This window comes from Pelobates fuscus, chromosome 8, assembly GCF_036172605.1.
Source record: "Pelobates fuscus isolate aPelFus1 chromosome 8, aPelFus1.pri, whole genome shotgun sequence".
Classification (NCBI taxonomy): domain Eukaryota; kingdom Metazoa; phylum Chordata; class Amphibia; order Anura; family Pelobatidae; genus Pelobates; species Pelobates fuscus.
In genome coordinates, this window is record NC_086324.1 from 128,395,581 (window position 1) to 128,418,171 (window position 22,591).

Here is a 22,591-nt window from a genome sequence, read left to right on the forward strand (position 1 = left end):
CCCATTCCCCCAGTAACCAGACGAAATATAGTCCTGGGAGTCAACTGAGGTTTTTTGGAACACACACAGCTTTTATGCACATACCCCTACATGGGGTCTCCCAAACAATAATACAGGGCTTTTCCTCCCAGGATCCTCTACAGAAAAATATACAATATTCTAAAACAGTCCAAAATTACATTTTCAAAAGGGTCTAATTTGATTGCATGGGTTTACAATTCAAATTCCTCTTTGAAGCTGGGACTCCAACTGAGCCACTCTGCAAGGTGTGAGAAGGCACACATAAGTGGCCTGGAAGTCTGGCTTCAGTATAAACTAACTCTCTCACTTGCCATATGTCCTGATTTCCTCCTAGATAAGGTTTGATATGAAGTCATCAGCCCTTAAGAAAACCCTCTGTGCTCCAGCATCATATTAAAGAGACACTAACACTTACCCACAGATGAATAACTAAGCCTCATTTCTATTACATTCAGAATGGGACAAGCACAGTCTTCTAATCAAGCCCAAACATGATTTGTGAACAAGGGGGGAAAAACACAAGAATGAGTAGTAGTTCTGCCACACAGCTCCCCATTAACCACAAGCCGGCATACACAGTCTGATCCCAATGGATCTACTTGGGGATGTCCTGGGGAGTACTCACAGATCACTTTTCCAGTTCTGTCTGTCGAGATAACCCATCAGCATTCCCATTTTTCTTACCGGGTCTATAATGAATGGAAAAGTCGTATGGTTGTAGGGCCAGGCTCCACTGCAGTAATCTGGCATTGCCTTTTACATGGCCCATAGTGCTTGGGCAGGAGGCTGGCCAGCAGGCTCTTACAGGAGCTTGTGGCAAACATACGGGAAAAGGAGCATTTGCCACATCCTCCCCTCCATGTGTCTCAAACCTCTTCCCCTTCATGTGTGTCTCCTCCCCTCGATTTATCGCGTCCCTCCTCCCCTCCATGTGTGAGGGGGAATTAAGACAAATGGAGGGGAGATAGACGTCACAAGAAGTGATTAGCAGGAGAGAAGCAATTCCCCTCCTGACGGAAACCAGGCGATTGCACCCTCTGGCAATTCTTTGCAGGCAAGCTTGGAAAGCAGGCACACTATAAGAACAGCTCAGTGGAGCTAACAGAAGTAGTACGTGAATCTCCCCAGCTGTTTGTTTGACAGCTGACTAGGCGTTTTGAAGTACAAAAGTGCTAATTTCACAATGAAATTGGCACTTTTATAAATGGAGATTTTAAAGTAATAGTCCATGGCCATATAGCAATTCAGCAAACTGAAATGCTATAAGGGTGTTGAGTGCACCTTTAAAAGAGCTTGAAAAAGCTGCAGCCTTTGCAAGCCATTCCCTTTTTCTTATTCATAAATAATAGGGCACTCCCTTGGCTGTTCCTTTACGGTGAGAGTAGTCAAAATAAAATCAGAGCTAATTTAGAGAATTTATAAAGGTTACATTGCTTAAAGTTTCTCTTTAAAAATAAATTGGTGGGTGTATTTTATGCAGTAAATATCAAGGCTTCAACATGTATCATGAGAAATTCATCAGGACTAAACTATGATATTCCAGAAAATCCATTGTCTCCTCTTAAAAAAAAAAAAAAGAAGGGCGCCATCTTGCTTGCACAGATTCCATATAGGGAAACTATGGCTAATCTCAGTAGTAGTCAATGAAAGATGCTGTGCTGCACGTTTATGATCACCTCCCATTGATTTAGTTGACAGATGTTCTGAATGTATTTCAATGAATGCGCAGCTGTGTGCTCATTACTGCCTTTCTGACAGTAGGACAAGTTATCATTGTACAGTGCACCACCATAATTAAAGTATATATTCTAACCATCGGTGAACCAAAGAGAATCTGGGGGGACAGGCTTTCATTACAATATGCGCCTTTTAGTGAGCATCTGTTAAACCATGCAGTTTTCCACAGACAACATAATAGAGTGTCACTGGAGAGGCTATTACTAGAATGAGATATAGATCTATTTGATGTTTTACTCCAAACGTCATAACTACTGCAGCATGCTTTTCCAACAGTTTGGCATCATACCTGGGTGCCTGCCAGGCGCCAAGTCTCCTCGAAGCAGGTTTAATGACATCCACTTCTACAGAGTTGCTGAAGCTGGATGATGATCCTGCCATCCGTTTATTGACTGGAACTCTTGTTCTGGGCTGACTAATGATACCCCAATGATGCTGCCTGAGGTGGACATACGCCCATGGCACAAATGAGGGATAAAATCTGTATGTGTGGGGGAGGGGCCTGACCGCAGACGGGAGCAGACACAAGTTGCAGCAGCTCCTGCATCTTCACGCTAATGCTGCCAAATTTTCCTGGAGCAGAGCCTGCAAATCAGCACAATCTGACCTACTCACAAACAGGGATTTTCTGCCCTCCAAGCTGATACTACACATGTGGACTTCCTTGCCGGCGAATCTTGCGACCTAGTAGCATGGTCGACCTGGGGGAGACGGCCGCTCTCCCACCACCACAACTCGCTGCAGACTCCATATTGGGCTCCTGTTACCTCCCCCCATGGACTGGCGGGGGTTATCTCCGTCCCCACCGACCCGGCGCATGCACTGCCACTGGCTCATACTGCCAACTGCGGCACAGGCTCCGACTACAATGGGCCCCGCAAAATGGCGGACGCAAATTGCTCTCCAAGGCCTGTACCTATGCAGTCTTTGCTCACTCAGCTGGACTTAATACTCACCCAATTTTGGGAGAAGCTGGAGCAGTACTCTACTGCTCAACTACCTCCTGCCCAAAGAAGAAAGGTGGAGGGACCTGAGGCCTAGTGGCGGAACAGGCCTGTCTCAGGCACTGTACTTCGCCCAGCTCAGGTCTCACATGTTAAACGCCCACTTTGGCTGAAGGTCGTCCGGAGTCACCCTCCGTGGCATTACCCGCATCACCGAAGGGCCGCCCACTGCTGGCGGCAAAAGAAGATCAGGGCCTTTCATGGTGCCTACAAAGGGAGAGATCCAGTCCCGTGGAGTTCCTGGGTCTGTGTCAAACAAATGTTGACCTCTTACCAGGCCTGGGGCTTTGGAGAGGCCTCTTTCTGCCCACAGTTTGCCATCCCTCTCCGAGACCTTCAAGAATCCGCTTCCAGCCTGCCAAGCACGGGGATCGGGTTACAGCATGGTCGGAGGACAGGGTCCAGTGTGCCACCCAAGAAGAACTTTACCTCAGTTCTAAAATGCAATTTACTCCACCCAGACTGACTCTTTGTTACCCTAGCAAGTATATCTTATAACCATAAGACGCACACTAATCAGCACTTCATCCCCATTACGACACTCCTACTATTTTACTTAATCAGTATTGCATGAATAGGGCTGTTTTCTAATGTAAGGGATGCTAACATATCCAGGCTTGAGGAGAGCAAAAAACAAGTCGCAAGAGAGTGCTGAGAACGGACAACAGCTCAAATAGCCTGCCCTTCGGTGGGTCCAGGCTCAGTTCTCAAGCTAGTTTTAGCTCATTTTGTGCCATTACAGAGAGAACCAGGCCATGTATCTCAGACTGATACCACCCAAAAGGGCAAAATAGATCCAAAATAGAGGCCAGTTCCCTCTGCGCGAGAGATACAGCAACCCAAGACGATTGTTTCAACCTTGTTAGGCATCATCAGTGAGGTATAGCCAATATATATCCGGGCTTGATATAATGGGTTGCGGGCTCACTGTGCAGTCTACATGCATGACACCATAATCACTCTGCTACTAGCACAGGCTACCAGTGCCCATATCATCTACAACCTGAGCCATGCCACCTACAATAAGTTGCCTTATTTTTATAGTGGATGTAACTATGCTCGTCTTTTAACCTTGGTAAGGAGTCACCACACACTAAGCTGTGCGCCCGCCGTTCAGGTGGTTCTAAGCATCACTAGGTGGGCCTTCTCATGTCTTATCCTAGCTTGACTACTGTGCCTACGTTTGTCTAACTACCATATAGATACGCAATCACTCTTAGCCTGCTATCGCAAGCATAGTTTACTTGAATGTACCTTTTGTTTAGCATGTTTTTGTCCCTCCTTTGCCATTAGCTAGCCTAACTACTCACATGCTACTCTGCAATAAACTGCTCAAACTTTATGATATACAAAATCTCAGTTTAAGCTTTACTTATGTTATGCAACAGTTTAGCATGTTTATAGTTCACCTAGTTACTACAAACTTAGGCTTTACTAGCTAGGAGATGTTAAACTATGCTGTTATATCCCTATCTTGTATACAAATCGTGCATTTCCCTTTCTTCATTCTGTACAACCCAATTGAAATGCCTCAATAAAAGAAAGATTGACAAAAAAAAAATCTGTATGTGCAAGTCACTAAAGTTGTCATTAGGCGCAGAACTCCGGATTTGGATACTAAATGTAAGTGAAGTCAGAGTCTAATATTGTTGGTTTTTTTGGTTTGTTTTTTTTAACCCCTTAAGGACCAAACTTCTGGAATAAAAGGGAATCATGACGTGTCACACACGTCATGTGTCCTTAAGGGGTTAAACAGTGGGGTGGATAGGGTTTAGTAGAAGGGGCTGGAGTTTAGTAGAGGGGGGTTGGTGGATTTAGTAGAGGGGTGATTGGGGTTTAGTAGAGGGGGGGTTGGAGTTTAGTACAGATGTAGGGGGCTGCGGCTTAGTAAAGGGGGGACTTAGTAGAAGTGGGGGCTGGAGTTTAGTAGGGGGTGGATACGGTTTTGTAGAGGTGGTTGCTGGGGATTTTTACAGGTGTGGGTGACGTTTTGTAGAAGGGGGCTGGAGTTTAGTAGAAAGCATACATTTTATCATTGTTTTTGTTCGATTGTTTTTTTTTTATACTGTACTTTTCTATGAAAGTAGTTTTTTTTTTTTTGCAGCCCACATAAACGTAAGCCTTGTTTATTTGGCCCATGTTAGCCTTTGAGTTGGACATGCTAAGGCTCCATGACCTAATGAAATCATCTTTCACTATAATTATATATAGTGTGTGTGTATATATATATTGTGTATGTATATATATATAAATATATATATATATATATATAATGCCAAAATACCAGAGTATTGCAGTATGCAATATGGTATTTTGGTGTCTTGTCTACTGGACTAATGCAGCTAATCCAATCTACACTCTATATATATACACATACACACACTATATATAATTATATTGAAGGATGGTTTCATTAGGTCATGTAGCCTAAAGGGTTACTCCAAGAACAATATATATATGGTGTTTCTTATCTTAATACTATATTTCTAATACTAAATACTATTTAAAGCTCATGTTTCTCTCCTCTTTCTGCGCTGCTGGTGCCCCTGTCCCCTACTTCCCCCATATAGACATTTATTTTCCTTAAGCTAAATTCAAGCAGGAGCGACACCTAAAGGAGTGTTTCCCTGATACCAGACGTGAAGAGCACCACCTTTTTATCTCTGTGCCGATTGGCACAGGTTCCGCACAGAGTGAACTGACTGAAAGTGGTGGGAAGGGCTGTTTTTATCCTTTGATTTTAGGAATATCTAGACGTTTGCTAGCAGTTTTACTAACACGATGTATAGATGGAATTTTATTTTCCATCATTTGAGATTAAGTTGTATTAGTCATGACAGGTACACTTAAAAATGCTTAAAGCCAATATAAAGAAGGAGATGTAATTCTGAAAATATTCGAAACTGAGTTTCAGTTTAATAGTGAATACAATACAATATAATGTATTTTAACCCCTTAAGGACACATGACATGTGTGACATGTCATGATTCCCTTTTATTCCAGACGTTTGGTCCTTAAGGGGTTAACAAAACAGTCACTTGAAACAATTTCAATCTAAATAAATTGAACTTTAATTGCATTTTTTCACAAATGGTGTACAACATCTCCATATAGAAATGTCAGATTGAATATTGTGAATGTAGTATGCTGTTCTATTTTAGTTTTATTATTATCCACCTTGCCAGCAGTAGTATATGGAGAAATCATTACTGAAATATTTATTCATAAATTGATTTCCTGCTGTTTGTGACTACATTACATGTTATCTGCATTTCTATTCGCCAGAGTGTTTTCTATGTAAATATAAAGAGAAAAAAAAAATATGCATACTGTTCAAGTATAGCATATTTAACCAACAGCAGTAGGAGTCTGCGTTTTAAGAGCTTATTTAGACTTTATAAACTGACAAAAGAATATATAAAACATACTTGACACTTTGATTTCAGGGTTCAAAATCCAATTGAAGAAAGAACGCTTAACGTGATTCTAAGCAAGGCCAGACTTGTTTTCAAGAGGATAGTGGCTTCTTGGACTGCTTGATTAGCCTTCTAAGTGTCACTGAGAGATTGAATCATTTTGATGTAGTTCTCGTGTAGGGCGGTGTTTTTGAACCTTTTGTCGAGAAGTACCCCTGCAGGTAAAAAAAAAATTCTAAGTACCCCTGCCGCAAGAAAGTAATTTCTATTAGTATCAACAGGTCTAATGTTGAGGATTTTATTGCACGTTGGGAGAGGGACCATATTTTAATAAGCTGTAAATTAAAATATATACATTTGCTAGCATTTCTGCTAGAACAATTTACATATGGAATGTAATCCTCTTTAATATACACTTATTTTATGTATTAACATTTTATATAATACATATCTATTAATAATCCATGCATATGTATGTGTGTGTGTATGCACATACATTTATACATACGTCTTATTAAAAATCACATTGATGGTGACTATTTTTAAATTAAACATTCTCATTCTTTGAAGCCCACACTCCTACTGACCCATGCACACACTCATTGGCAAACACACTGACAGACACACATTCACTCACTGACAGAGAAACATACACATTCACTGACAAACACACCTTCACATTCACTGACAGAAATGCATTCACACACACTAACAGACGCACACTCACTCAATGTCAGACACACATTGAGACACACATAATTACTGACAGACAGACACACATACACACTAGCTAACAGACATACACACACTGACAGACACTCTCGGTGACAGACACACACTCACTGAAAGACACACACACTCTCACTGACAAACACATACACTTTCATAGACAGACACACTCACTAACAGTTACACTTACAGACACAGACACACTCTCACTAACATACACACACTAACATACTCACTAACAGACACTAACACACTCAAAAAAAAAATGAAATCCACCCAGCTTCCCTACTTTTGGGAGTGCTGGAGTAGATTCTGTATTTCCTTTAACTGCCGGGCGGCCAATACAGCGACGAGGGAGCTCTGATCTTCCTGCTCCATCCCGCACCTCTTAGTGATGCCGGGGCCGGGGCGAGCGAAGAAGCTGAGCAGAAAGAGCACAGGGGAATGCATTCCCTCACCGGCCGCCTCCAACATGTGCAGATGCCAGCCTAGGGGGAACCCTAAGGTGGCCAGTCGGCCAGCTTTTGGCCCCCAGGACAAGAGGCTGACAAGGTATCTGCCGGGGCGTTTGTGGGGACAGGCGTCTTTTTTTGCCACCCCCCTGAAAGTGCTGCCCAAAGCAAATGCCTTGTCAGCCTCACGTTAAATATAGCTCTGCTAATATGCACTCACTGACAGACATACAGTCATTGGCAAACACTGTTTAACCAACACACACTTTCACTGACAGGCATACACATTCTCAGATATACATACACCGACAGACACAAATTCACACACACCTACACTGACAGACACACACTCACTCGGTGACCCACACACATTACTGACGTACACACTCTCACAGACAGACGCACCCTCACTGACACACACTCTGACATACAGACACTCACACAGACACACTGACATACAAGCACCATTGACAGACACACACTCACTGATAGACACACTATGACAGGCACTATTATACACATTCACTCACAATTTATTATTATTATTTTTTATTATTTTTCAAGTCCACCCAGACTCCCTATCTTTGGGAGAACTGGAATGGATACTCTCTCCCTGGAGTCCAGTGGGGACCTTTCCCTGTGGTTCAGTGTGTGGCTTCTCTAATCTTCCAGCTCTGCTTAGTGATCTTGGACCAGAGTAATGTCAGGACGTGCCTGAGCGCAGAGCAGGAAGATCAGAGCTTCCTCGCCATGCATGATTAGTCTCTCCCCGGACACTACACGGTATTTGGGAAAATTAGGCAACTGCCATCCGGGTAAGTATGTACCTACTCTGCCTTACTGCACAGACACGACCTTGACAGGTGCAAGACAGAAGGCTGGTCAAACTCGCAACTTCAGGGAACCCTGTAGTTCCACCACTGGCTCCAGGCGTACCCCATACAACAGGGTGAAAAACCATGAACTTCAGGGAATTGAATCCATGTGTTATATAATTGAGGCTCCATCTGTTGGAATTCCCAGCAAATGATAGTGTTCTGGACACTCACTTTAGAGTCACTGTGAGAAGCATTCCTTGTACTTACTAACTAATCACCTGCAAACTACCTGGACATTACATGTACAGCCTGTTAATAATGTCATCTGCTGTGGTTGTGGGCTCTGTGGACCTTTGTAATGAGTTTTAAAAATGCATTTGTATACTGGAGTTCTGTTTCCCTGTGATTAAACCTACTACAGTGCATTGTTATGATCTAGCTGCTACAATACCAGTGATATTGTGACTGTTTTGAATTTGTAGGTGCTGTAGATGTGCTATACAGTGTATAATTTTACATATTTTAAGTTAAATATTCAAGATGAACATCGTTCCAAGGCTTTTAACCGATTGAGTACTAATGTATTATAGTCTATATCTGAGATTGACCTCAGGTATTCTCGGGGCAGAATTTACATGCCAGGTGCCTGTAGGCACAGAATTCTAAGGCACCCTCTTGGAATTAACAGATATTCATATTTGAAAAGTGTGTGTGTGTATATGAATATATCTTTTGATAAACAGATACATTTTATATATATATATATATATATATATATATAGACAGCTGAATATACACATGGTTGTCAAACATATGTATGTAATGTATTGTATAATAATATTGTGTAAATGCATGCAAGGTTACAGATAATGTCAGAAGTTATTAGAGTAAATGCGGAGGGGTTATGGTAGAGAAGGGATAACAGCAGGCTTAGATTACATTGGATGTGTGTTTAGTAGTAAGGATTAAAGGGACACTATTGTCACCAGATCCACTACAGCTTAATGTCTGTAGCATGTCTATAGCATGGCCGTGCAGCTTTTCAGTGTACATACTGCCTTTTCAGCTAATAAGGACATTATTTGTTATGGTTTGGGAGGGATTAACTCAAGTTCTCCTCCTTAAATGAACACTTAAATTGTTTTAGTGAATTGAAAAATGTAAATAATAAAAACCATATTAAATAAAATGCTCAAAAAAGTCATACAACTTACCTGTAATCCAGGGCTGGACTGTCTCCTAACAGTAGCCCATTCTGCCCCTAGTCAGAACAGCCCAAATGATCTCAACTCCAATAAGATGTCTTTACCTTAATTCCAGCTTCAAGGTCCCTCAGCGCTGGCTCTCTCTTCCTCCAGTGAGTGTGCGGTGCTTTACAACTTCCACATAGGAAAGCATTGAAACTGTTAAAATCCATGAAAATGCAGGAAGCGCCTCTAGTGGCTGTCTGGAAGTTTCTTTGAAACGTCACTATTTTACATTACAGGGTTCAGAGGGCAGGGGCACTGCACCCAGACCACTTCAATGAGCTGAAGTGGCCTCGGTGCATATGGTGTTACTTTAAGAAACATTAAAAACCTATAACATGTGATTGTCGGTCGCCATTAGTCGTTAATCTAATCCTTCTCATTGAGAAACATTGAATCAAATGCTTCTCATTGGGATGCATTAGCCTTTCAGCATCATCATGTTGTGCGCGATAATGCTGACTATGAAGATCATACAAACTTTGATGGTGTTCAGGAGGAAAAAACTTCTGATGATAGTCTACCAGGCCACCACTACAAGCATGTTTCAGACAAATATATACCTTGACATTTCTCAGAAATGGCTATGTTTTACTAAAAGAAGAGTATTTATGCACCAAACCATTATGTTAATATGTAGTTGTTTTGGTGCTTAGGATGTCCCTCTAACTTCGGGCTGTTCACCTTCTTGCCCTGGCATGAGCAGCAGTCTGCCTTCCTAGACTATTAACAAAAAGAGAGGAGAACAGGCACTCAAATATATAACTGCGTGCAGATTCTTGAGGTTGCCATCCCAATTCCTCAAAGCAATAAAAAATTAAATAAATGGGACCGCAGTACCATTTATTCTATTTTTTATTCCTAGAGTATTATGGTAGCCTCCGCAATGTTGGTAAAACTGCGCACTCTATCACATGCAACATCACAGGAAGATATAACGATACTCTGGCTCCAAATAGAAATGTATCATGTTGAATTGGCCTTTTCTTGTCTGCATGTGTAGGCAAATCCCAGTCAGCATTGCCTGTTCCTGACCCTGCCTTTCTACCAATATTCATTATCCTTGCCCTTAGCTCTAGGTCTGAAGGCAAAGCTAAAACACTGTATCCTTTACTTTCATAGATGCAGCAGCCAAGACTGTAACATCTATGCCTTTATAGATTTAACCAGACATCTCCACCAAGTGCGTGGATGTAAAAAATTACATTTAGACATTTCTAATAATTTGATAATATTAATAATGCATATTGTAACCTTGACAGCGTTCTGATTTGTATATGACGAGATTGAAGAGGCTATCATGTTTATTGATCCTGGATTATAACAAAACAGCAAAAACATGTCTTTATGTAGAAGTACTGTATTTCAAATTCTCTTTTAGGACTAGTTTAGCAGAATACAAATCCCCTTTCTGTGTGCTCTTTCATGACCATTTCCTCATCTCTCCAGTTGCTCCTTTTAATTCTGTAAAAGTGAAAAAGTTTCGGTAAGATATACATTATTTCTTTTTTCTTCTGCTCTGCTTGGAGAACATACTTTTGAAGTTTAATGCACTGAATTATAGATGTTACTAGTACCCTAGGTGGATATTCATAGCTTGAACAGAATAAAGAAAACTTTATCTGCAAATGGAAAATGGTGAATCACATTCAAATGATAGAACTTGCTTCAACATCAACTATGGGATTTTTTTTACCTGTTTTGAAAAGACCAAAACGGTGACATTTGTGCTCAGTGTGGAGCTTGCGGTGGTTAAATGGCACTTGACACTTTCTTTATCAGGAGTGCAAACCTTCTAATACAGATTCTGAGGATCAGTTCTGCAGGACCAAGTTTGTTCTCTATGGTCCTGCTTCGGGATCACAAGAGGAAGCCGTCATGAGACACTCTTGCTCTGTACGAACTGAACCCAAGGCATTTAGCCCTATGCTACACTATTCAGTAACACAGTTGCTGATAAGACTGATATCCATGATATGAACAGCTACATTTTATCAATAACCATAGAAATGAGACCAATGGAGAATTAGCCTATTGATCTTTACGGCTGCTCTGTTACTTTTGGAGGCCTTTGAAATATTTTTTTAAACTTGCCAGTTGTATTGTGGTAGACAGGGGAGAAAAAATATATATATTTATACCTACCTTAAGATTTCCCTTGCAGGCACCGGCATATCCATTGCATTAAACTTATTCAGCTTCTAACACTTCATTCGCCAGGAGCCAGGTCAATGTCATACTTTCACGATTGAAATTTCAGTACAGTCAATACGTGTATTTTATAAATTTATATATATATATTTATTTTCTATTTATTTATTTATTCATAAAATATTTTATCAGGAAGGATACATTGAGATTTCTCTTGTTTTCAAGTATGTCCTGGGCCCACAAAACATTGCATTGTTACAATAGGGTACAATATAATATTCCCCCCAAAATACAATATACAAAATAAATATATATATATATATATATATATATATATATACACACATCTAAATTTAACACATAACAGGTTTATATTGTCAACCATGACAGGTGCATTCTCTATTGAGGTATATTGCCATAGATCTCTTAAAGGATTTTAGATTGAATGAAGATTTGACTGTGTCTGTGAGTTTTTTTCCCACTTTTTTTTTGTATAGCGGTATGCTAAATAAAGTGCTGGTATTGGACCGGAGGTTATAGGAGGTGGGAAAAGCTGGGAAGAGCGTTCTACTCAGGTAGAGTGGGAGCTTCCCAGAAAAGGCTGGAAAGATGAAGAGTGCATAGGGATTCCAGTGATAACCAGTTTAGCTCTTTTAACATTTTACAATGGTGGGTCAAGTAATTACATTCTAGTACAAAGCGGCAGAACAAATTATACAATGTATTACGTTTATGAAGATGGGTTTGCGGTTCAGGTGCATACACTACATCCCCATAATCAATGACCGGCATTAGCATTTGTTCAACTATTTTTTTCCTTCCTGTACAGCTTAGGCAGGATTTGTTTCTATACAGGGCACCTAGTTTGGGGTAAAATTTTAAAGAGAGTGTTTTTAATATGAAGGCCAAAGGATAGCTTAGGGTCTAGCAACATACCTATAACCGACTGCGGTCAGTGTGCTATTTGAATTTGCTCTGTTACATGGTTTGGGATTGTGTAGTTTATGTAATTTAGGTACATTTCCAAAGAGATATATATTATACCAATATATATACACCAAGAAAAACAAGTAAACAGGCGCTAACCAGACATCTAAAATGATCTTATATATGTATATTAAAAACAACACATACTATGTGAATAAGAGAAGCTCCCTTAAAAAGTGCAATAGCTCATAAAACACTTAATACAACACAAAATCATAAAAAAGGGTGCGCCGTGTCTTTAATACAAAAAGTGATATGATTAATAATAATCACAATTAGTGATAATTGAAACTTGATATTAAAGTGCAAAACAATACTTTTTTTGCTGTGCAAAAATTGCATGCAAAGTGCAATATTTTACATAAAGTGCAAAAAATATTCGTGCTCTCAATGAAATAATAGAGCGCTTACACTGTTAGACCCCCATGATTCAGCTTGGGTAATTTCCTACAACATTCACAATATGCATAAAACATAAACAAGAAAAGAGAGATATAGTGTAATACAGTTTAGGGAATATCCACAAAATGTTTGAAAATAGAATCCCACTCACAAGTAAAGAGCAGAGAAGTCTGCTCTAACTGTTAGCACTTTTTATATCTCCTTAATCAGGGACCAGATCGCAGCACGTAAGATACAATCTTTATTAGAAAATCTTCAGTATTAAAAGACCACTTGGCACATCAGCTCCCACTCCGTCTTCCTTCCTCCTGACTTAGATATTGTCCGTTCGGTATCGCCAACGGCTTGGCGTTACTACGGGCTACAAATGTTAAAGTACTTCCTGGAGGCGGAGCAAAGCCGGCGGCACTGGCGAATCCAGGGGGGGCAATGGGGCACATACACTGCCCCCACATACATACACACACTGCCCTGACATACATACACACACTGTGTAGCGGATTACGTTTGGCTGTCCATAATTTTTCCTATTGCAACATTATTTCCTATGGTTTTGTTACTTGTATGTACTGTATTTCATAAGCATTCGTCTGGTTGTTCGGTAAAAACGCAATAGATACAGAATTGAATACCTCCGTTCGACATACTAACAAACTACCGAACAACCAGACCACCCCTGAGAGAAGTGTGGCTCCAATTTACCTCCCCATCATTCTTCACACCAGCCTAATTGCAAATTATACGAATGTACTGGGTATTTCCTGGGTGGGCGCCGTTCGACATATGAACACGTGGCGGCAGCCATCTTGCCATACGAACACCCAGCGGTGTTTGGTCGTCGAGTGTCTGGAACCCAAATCGGACACTCGACCACGCGAACACCGCAGAGACCTCCATACCTCCACCCGTTTGTGAGGAAACACATGAATGGCCCGGCGTCCGGTAGAAAGATGCCCACGAACAAGGGGATTCAATCCAGGAAAAGTCTATTCTGTTCAGTGTTTTCGTGTCTTTTACTCCGCGAACAGAGACCGACCTCAAGGCCAGAATACATGGATCTGTTTTCGGCTATTGCCTCGTGTGCGGTCGGTCAAATGAACACTTCCAGGAAATTCCTGAACCCCTGATCCGATCTGGGTGATTTTTGAGTATGTTGCTCACCCAGATCAGGGCTATCAGGGGATGTATCATTTAGGGGTGTATGTCATGTCTTTGGGGTACATCTGGAAAACGGGGAAAATTGTGTGTTAAAACTGTTTGGTTAATTGTATTATCTCTCAGGCTGAGGGGAGGAGATGTGTCGGCTGTAACTTGTATATGATTGGCTAATGTACATTTTTCTCTAGGTGTCTCCCTTGTAGGGGAGAGATGCATAAAAGCAGGGTAGGTGGCATTAAACATCAGTTCTGCTCCTGATACTGTGTGTCGTCCAGTTATTGGGAAACGTGATGGGATATTCTTGGATTGTTTTATTTGTTGCTTATGCTGTGCTTACTGGATTAACTACTTGTTCCTGAGCTATTCTTGGATTATCAGCGGAGAAAACTTATGTGGAACGAGCACTTCACTGCACACTGACCCCCATACACACATACACTGCCCCCACACCCACATACACACCCTGCTTCACACACACACACACACACACACACACACACACACACACACACACTTCCCCCACATACACACACACTTTGCCCCCACACTGCTCCCCCATTCACACATTGCCCCCCACACACACATACACTGCCCACCCATACACACACTGCCCCCTCACACATACATTGCCCCACACACACATACACAGCCCCCCATATACACACATTGCCCGGCACACAATGCCCCACACACACTCTGTCCCCCCATACACACATTGCCCCACACCCCCTACACCCCCCCCCCACACACACACACACACTGAACCTTTCACACACTGCACCTCTCACACATTGCACCACTTACACACACCACTACTCCTATGCCCTACTAAAGCCCCATATCCCAGCAGATCCCAGGTATGTTGTCAAACTGTTCTTAAACGGTTTGACTACTTACTCTGGGAGGGGGTCCCGGCATTCCTGGCACTATAACCACTACACAGAGCTGTAGTGGTTATTGTGCATGGATTATTTCTTTAAATAATCTACAAGTGCCCCTCCCAAGATCAGGCTCTGGATCCGCCACTGGCCAGTGGCGATACCATACTGAAGATTTTATAATAAAGATTGTATCTTACGTGCTGCGATCTGGTCCCTGATTAAGGAGATATAAAAAGTGCTAACAGTTAGAGCAGACTTCTCTGCTCTTTACTTGTGAGTGGGATTCTATTTTCAAACATTTAGTGGATATTCCCTAAACTGTATTACACTATATCTCTCTTTTGTTGTTTATGTTTTATGTATATTGTAAATATTGGAGGAAATTACCCAAGCGGAATCAAGGGGGTCTAACAGTGTAAGTGCTCTTTTATTGCATTGAGAGCACAAATATTTTTTGCACTTTATGTAAAATATTGCACTTTGCATGCAATTTTTGCACAGCAAAAAAAGTATTGTTTTGCACTTTAGTAGGAAGTTTTAATTATCACTAATTGTGATTATTATTAATCATATCACTTTTTGTCTTAAAGACACAGCGCACTGCACTTTTTTTTTTTTAATGATTTTATACCAATATATGCCAATTTAATATACAAATAATTGTCTTTGTGTGTCTGTATGCATCGTGTGTAAATAGTGGTCAAATCCAAAAGTGTATCTATAAAAGTATGTCTATGTAGTAGCTAAAAACTTCTGTCGTGTGTGATGTTTGCCATAACACAAAGAAAACGGTTGATTTACAAATGTTAAATTAAATAGGTGAGAAGCCACAGAGTGCTTCTCTTTGAAAATGAAATTGCTTTTATTTTCTACTGGCAAATTGACGCACATTATTACCCGCTTCTTGGAATAGTTTTTTGTTAGCACATACTTTTTTTCTTATTGGAATAAAGCAACAGTGGGTGATCAATTTACTTTCTAGAATTTAACTGCAGGAAATATAGCATGATTTCTATTATGAATTTATTTACACCATGTTATTACTTCCTGCAGTTATATCTTTGTGTCACTCTAATGCAATTAAAATCACAAGATATTTTTTATGGTTATTTGCTAAACTCCAAATTGTACCAATTTAGGCAGAATAGCTGACCTGTGATAAATTATCCAATGCATCAATAGCCACAGCTTATTTATTTTAGCTTCAATTTTCCATTCACGTGGAATAAAACCCATTGTTTTTCAAATCTTTATGGTATTATTGGATTAGTAACACATTTTCCAGTTAATAAAACGAGAAACAAAGATTTATTTTACTGACACTTCAATCCCTTTACACACAATCAGTCCACATTACATATTGTATCACTCATGCATCACCCATTCTTCTGTTTCTATTCCTTTATCCTAGGGCCTTTTTGGCCTTTTTGGATAGCAGTGCTTCAGTGTGCCCAAGGAGCTTTGCATCATCTCACAGGTATCCCCATCAAGCTTAAAGGGACACTATAGGCACCCAGACCACTTCATCTCATTGAAGTGGTCTTGGTGCAGTGCCTGGGCCGGACTGGCCCACCGGGATCCCGGGAAATTTCCCAGTGGGCGGCAGCACTTGGGGCCGGGGAGAGACTGGAGAGCCCTACCTATAAGTAATGCCATTTGGTAAGTTTTCCCTCAGACAGCGTGAGTCCGAGGAAATTAAGGAGGGATGAGCTTGGTGCCGGTGCCGGTGCGGTCGCATTGAGGATGGGGCGGCCAGAGGGAGCACTGCAGGGAGGGAGATTTCTGGCACTCAAGCTCTGCCCCCAGTCGCAAGCTGGTGACCTCAGGGCAGGAATAGGCCAGGGAATGGAGTCCTCACCTCCCAGGGCTTCCACAGCAGCAGCCAGATAGGCTTCTAATACACTGCAGCTAGTGAGTGAGAGTGATCTTTTGTGTGTGTGTCTGTCTGCTGTTGTGAGCATGTGTGTGTCAGTGAGCATTTCTGCAGTGAGCATTTATGTGTGTGTCAGTGAGCATGTCTGCAGTGAGCATGTATGTGTGTCAGTGAGCATGTCTGTATGTTTGTGTCAGTGAGCACGTCTGTAGCAAGCATGTATGTGTGTAAGTGAGCATGTCTGTAGTGAGCATGTTTGTGTGTCAGTGAGCATGTCTGTAGTAGGAATGTATGTGTGTCAGTGAGCATGTATGTGTGTCAGTGAGCACGTCTGTAGTAAGCATGTATGTGTGTGTCAGTGAGCACGTCTGTAGTAAGCATGTATGTGTGTCAGTGAGCACGTTTGTAGTGAGCATGTATGTGTGTCAGTGAGCATGTCTGTGTTTGTCAGTGAGCTTGTGTTTAGTAAGCATCTTTGTGTATACCAGTGAGTTTGTATGTAGAAAGCTTTTGTGTGTGTGTCAGAGAGTTTGTCTGTACTAAGTTTGTGTGTACCTGTAAGCTTGTCTGTGTTTGTCAATGATCTTGTGTACCAGTGGACTTGTGTGCTTGTGTCAATGAGATTGTCTGTGCCTGCATGTGAGTATGCTTATTTTTACAAATATTTAAATTAATTAAGGAACATACCAATAATAAAAGTATATATATTTATATATCCTTAAGTAAGAAAGTTAAATATCCCTTTATAATATTTAAAATATGGCTTTGTCTAGCTATTGCAGATTGCGTAATTCTAATTCATAAACATAGATTTTATATATATATATATATATATATATATATTATGTTTATATAAAAAAATCTATGAACAAAAATGTATGCCAGCCCATAAGTCATTGTGCCACGGTAGTGTTTATGTGTGTATATGTATATATACACAAACACTACCGTGGCACAGTGAATTATGGGGCTGACATACATTTTTTTCCAGGGCTGCTTTGCATTCCCAGTCCGGCCCTGTGCAGTGCCTATGTCCGCTTAACCCTGCAATGTTAATTATTGCAGTTTATAAGAACCTGCAATAATTATATCGCAGAGTTAACTCCTCCTCTAGTGGCTGTCTAACAGCTTTACTCTATGAACCGACGCTGAACGTCCTCACACATTGATTACATTCTTACTTATGGGGAATGCCTAGTGCGTATGTGGAGAACATGTGCATTAGGTTTAAGAATCTCAGTGACTTCCGTGGAAGAGGAGCCCGATCCAGTGCCGAGGGACATCAGCGCTAGAATTAGGTAGTGAAAAAACTGCTATTAACCCTTTATTTTCTGTGGTTGCAGGGGAAAACTATAGTGTTAGTAATGTAGTTTTTTATTCCAAACACTACAGTGTTCCTTTAAAGGATTACTATAAGCACCAAAACAACCTTAGCTTATTGAAGTAGCTTTGGTGCACAGATCATATGTCTGCAGTCTCACTGCTCATACCATTTAGAAGTGTAGTCACTTTGTTTACACTTATTGCTGCCTCTGTGGTGTCAGCTGTCTGTATGGCCCTTGTAATTTCTGAGTAAAATATAGTAATGTGTCACAGTGTATAGTGTGTAGAAGCACATTTGCTGATCATTACACTGACGAAGACTTGTTTAACAGTACCTCATTTTTTTCCTTCTGTCCTTGCACAAAGATGTGATAGAACCTGTTCTGTTTTATGAAATCTGCCCTGCAATTCATTTTGCTATTGGTACTATTAAATATGGCTAAGGTGGTGGAGATGGACATGGTCATTAATATATATCAGTAATGTGGGTACATCCATGAGCCGATCCTTCCCCCATGAAATCCCTCCTGTCCAGGCTTAATATTTGCCAAGGGTAGCTGTATAATGATAGACTGTGTTCTAGGAAGCAATCATGCAATATTTTTTCCATAGTTAAAGAGACACTCCAGGCACCCAGACCACTTCTGCCCTTTGGAGTGGTCTGTCCCACCAGCCGACACAATCACTAGGAGGAGCGGCAGCGGAGGGAGAAGCAGTGACGTTTTCACCCCTTCAGCAACCGGGGATTGGGGGGTGGGAGGGAGAGGGGACCTGCAGTGCCATGAAAACGGATTGTTTTCCTGGCACTGGAGTTTCCCTTTAAACATGTTATACTCCTAGCAGACACACTAAGCCAACAGTGTGCATTATACGGTCAAAACATGATGTCAGGTTTGCAAAACAAACAAACATGGATTTGCTTTACGTATATACTGGATATATATTGTTGCACCAGGCTGATTTGCAAGGCAATCATCTACAAACAAGTCGTAATCATAAATGAATGATTAACAAGGGGCCAACCACATTTTTATGAAGGGATGCCAGGGGCAAAACAGATGAATTTGTAGACACATTTGTATATCTGTTTAATGATATTTCTACAGCATGTGTTAGTGAAAAAAAGAAACTATTAGCCAATTAACAACTAACTCCACTAAATTAAGTACCAGAGTAATTTTGGCTTTTCCTCTACCTGGTGTTATTAGGTGCTCTTGCTCATTTGAGACACGCACATATATTTCTTGTTATTTGTAGATTGTAAGCTGGTTTGAACAGAGTCCATGTCTGGTATTTAAAAATAATTCTGTCTGCCAGTTATGTGCTGTTACATACATCTTGATTGTTTAATTGTAAATTATATTGGAGTATGGCACAGATTCAGATTTCAGTATAATTCTGGGGCAAATTGCTAAATGGGGAGGAATAACCATTGCAACTATTGGAATATTTCCATTAATCCCTCCCACATTTAGCACGTTGCCTCAGTTTTAACCCCTTAAGGACACATGACATGTGTGACACGTCATGATTCCCTTTTATTCCAGAAGTTTGGTCCTTAAGGGGTTAAATTGGTTACTATGGCCAAAAAGTTACTCCAAGCCTTATTCTATTATTATATTTTTGGGTTTAAAGTGCACCGTTGGATACTTGTCACTTGGTTCCCCGATGTTTTAATAAATAAAAACCAGTAGAAATTGGTTAAAACTTACTTTAAATCCAGCGCTAGGTCAAGTTCTCCCCAATCCATTCCACACCTTCTCCATCGTCACCGCGTATAATTGTTTACAAATTCATGGGCCGATAATATGTGGGGAGAAAGGGCTGCACAGAAGGAGGGGTGCACAAAGGGAGTCCTCAGTGTAGTAATCTAAGTGACAGGAACAGAGGGAGAGCACAATTTAATAATGATATGTGAAGAGGAACGGAGGGAAGGCTCAATTAATATGTAATGTGTAGTGGAGGGAGAAAGGGTTTCACATTGCAGACTCCATCGTTGCCTGCAAGTGACGAAGGTTATTACATCTGTCGCCAATGCGCAGTAAGTTCTGATGACAGACGTAATTTTTTTTACAGGACTAACAGGCAGTATGGAACAACATTCTGGGTTGCCTAAGTTACGTGTGCCAAGGCTGTAACTAGCCCCCGGCACAAAAGTGCAGATTACTCTGTATAACCAGCATTTCATGCCTGCTTCATGGCCAGATGTAAAAACAGACATGATCATGGAGGTAGGAGTAAGACTTTAAGGGCTTTGTATTTATTCTAATAATATGTTCTTTATCTCTTGCAGGTGTTAAAGCTGTGTTCTCTGGACACTACCATAGGAATGCAGGAGGCTTGTACAAAAATCTGGACATGGTTGTGACCTCGGCTATTGGATGCCAGCTTGGAGATGACCAGCACGGTGTGCGTGTGGTTGTTGTCACTGAAGAAAAGATTATACATAGATACTATAGTTTAGAGGAACTAAACACTAAGGGGATTGAGCAAGACCTTATGGATTTAATGAATCCCAAATAAAGTAATCAGTGCTTTATGTAAAGTAAAATCGACTTATTTTTTGTTGTTTAATTTTAAAAAAATCAGAGCAATTATTGGGAAAATATTGGGAAAAATTATAGATTGTCCTCAAAAATCTTTTTTTTTTTTTTTTTTTTTTTTTTACACATTTAAAAATCCTAATATGAACAATCTACAAAACATTAGCTTTTCACTGGAACGGAAAAGGGTTTTTTAAGTCTTTCCATGAATGGCATGTATACATATCAATTTTGGACATATATACAGATTAGATTTTAATGCATTGTAAACTTAAATTTAAACTAAAACACCACAATCACTGCTGCCTGTGTTCAATAGAGGGACTTTAAAGCCCCCATCTTACTTTTCAACTGCTCGAGTTGTCAGACTGGAAAAGGCTTTATTTATATATCTGCATGTATCCTTCATAGAAAAGTCTTTGTTTACAGCTCTGAACATTTTGCTGTGTTCTGCCAATATATATTTGAAAAACCAACCCTGATACTATTTTTGCATAATACTACTAGTCCTGTGTCATGCAAGATTAAAGGAACACGCCACTGAATTTTTTATTTTCACTGTCTAGTAGATATACTACAAAGAAAACATGTACGTGTTGCATTTTGCAAGTTTTCTTTGGATGTACATGATAAAACAGCTTCCAAAGTTGCAGGCCTTTGCAAGTCTTCACTTTTAGTCTGGGCAAGAGAATTGACCAGTCAGTGGCTTCTCACTGTGATCGAGCTACAAGTGCACGTGCGTGTGATCACAGCTCTGCTGTGTTGTCAGACCCTCTCCAGGCCGGCACACTTGCTACCTCTCTTTATTCTGTGGCGCTAATGAAAGCAGACGAAAAAAAAAAACATAGCTCTCTGAGTGATAGAAGAAAAAAGAGAAGGTGGAAGCTAAGGGAAAAACACTCAAAAAATGGGGTTAACCCACAATTAACTACCAAGGTAGTAACAGGAAAGAGGAGAAAAGCTTAGAGTGCCCTTAATAGAGTGGGATAAGTTTTAAATTTAACTTTTAATAGTACAAAAATATAAAACAAAAAAATATATAAAACAAACAAAGGGAGAAAAATAAGGTACTAAATGTACTAGTATAGGTCTGATGACCAATTAGCAATTACAATATAACATAAGTAAGACAAGATACTTCTCTGAGTGATAGCCATGGAGATACTTCTGCCCCATATTATAAAAGTGCCAATTTTTACTGAAATCTGCACTTTTATAATCCTGTTGGAAAAATAAGCAAGCTAATAGTGTTTTATGTGTCTGCAGCTATCATTTAAGCAAACACATATACCTCAAAGTATACACCTATTGTAAGTATGTTGATGTGACAGTAGGGAGAATGGAACTGGTGATCCAGTGACAGTTTGTGTCACTAGTGACCTGACGTAAGGAAACAAGGCATGCTTGGCTTCCCATTCACATAGTGCTACTATAACGCTTGTGACTGGCTGCAATGCCCTGTTATTCTTGTGCAGCGAGAGTATGTTTAAATACGTGCCTGTCTGACACATTTCTCTAGTGTCCCCAGAATTGAGACATCAGAAAAACTGTTGGTTAAACAGGGCTTCCAAATTCCGCACTCTTCAGCTTATGCTATGCCAAGGTTTTCCATAAGTGTTGTGTTACATGGCATCAAACTAATATGTAACAGAAAGGTTCATCGTAAACCAGAAAGGTAACAAACTTGCTATTAAAATTCAGGGTATGCAAAGTCAACTTGTTTAATTTTTTTTAAAATTAAATATTATGTAAGTGTATACTTTGAGATATATACTTCATGTGTCCTTACAAGTCACACATTTAGATTGGAAGAAAGGAAATTTAGTCTAAGGCAAAGGAAAGGGTTTT

At 40.4% G+C, this 22,591-nt stretch overlaps 1 protein-coding gene across 1 annotated transcript in view; it reads left to right on the forward strand.

Moving 5' to 3' along the window:
- Positions 1-20,823, forward strand: part of CPPED1 (calcineurin like phosphoesterase domain containing 1) — a 144,455-nt gene extending 123,632 nt beyond the window's left edge. The window contains exon 4 of the mRNA XM_063428843.1: positions 20,494-20,823. Within this exon, the coding sequence (XP_063284913.1) occupies positions 20,494-20,723 (230 nt within the window). The 3' untranslated portion in view covers positions 20,724-20,823. The remainder of the gene's footprint in view (positions 1-20,493) is intronic.
- Positions 20,824-22,591: the final 1,768 nt, after the last annotated feature.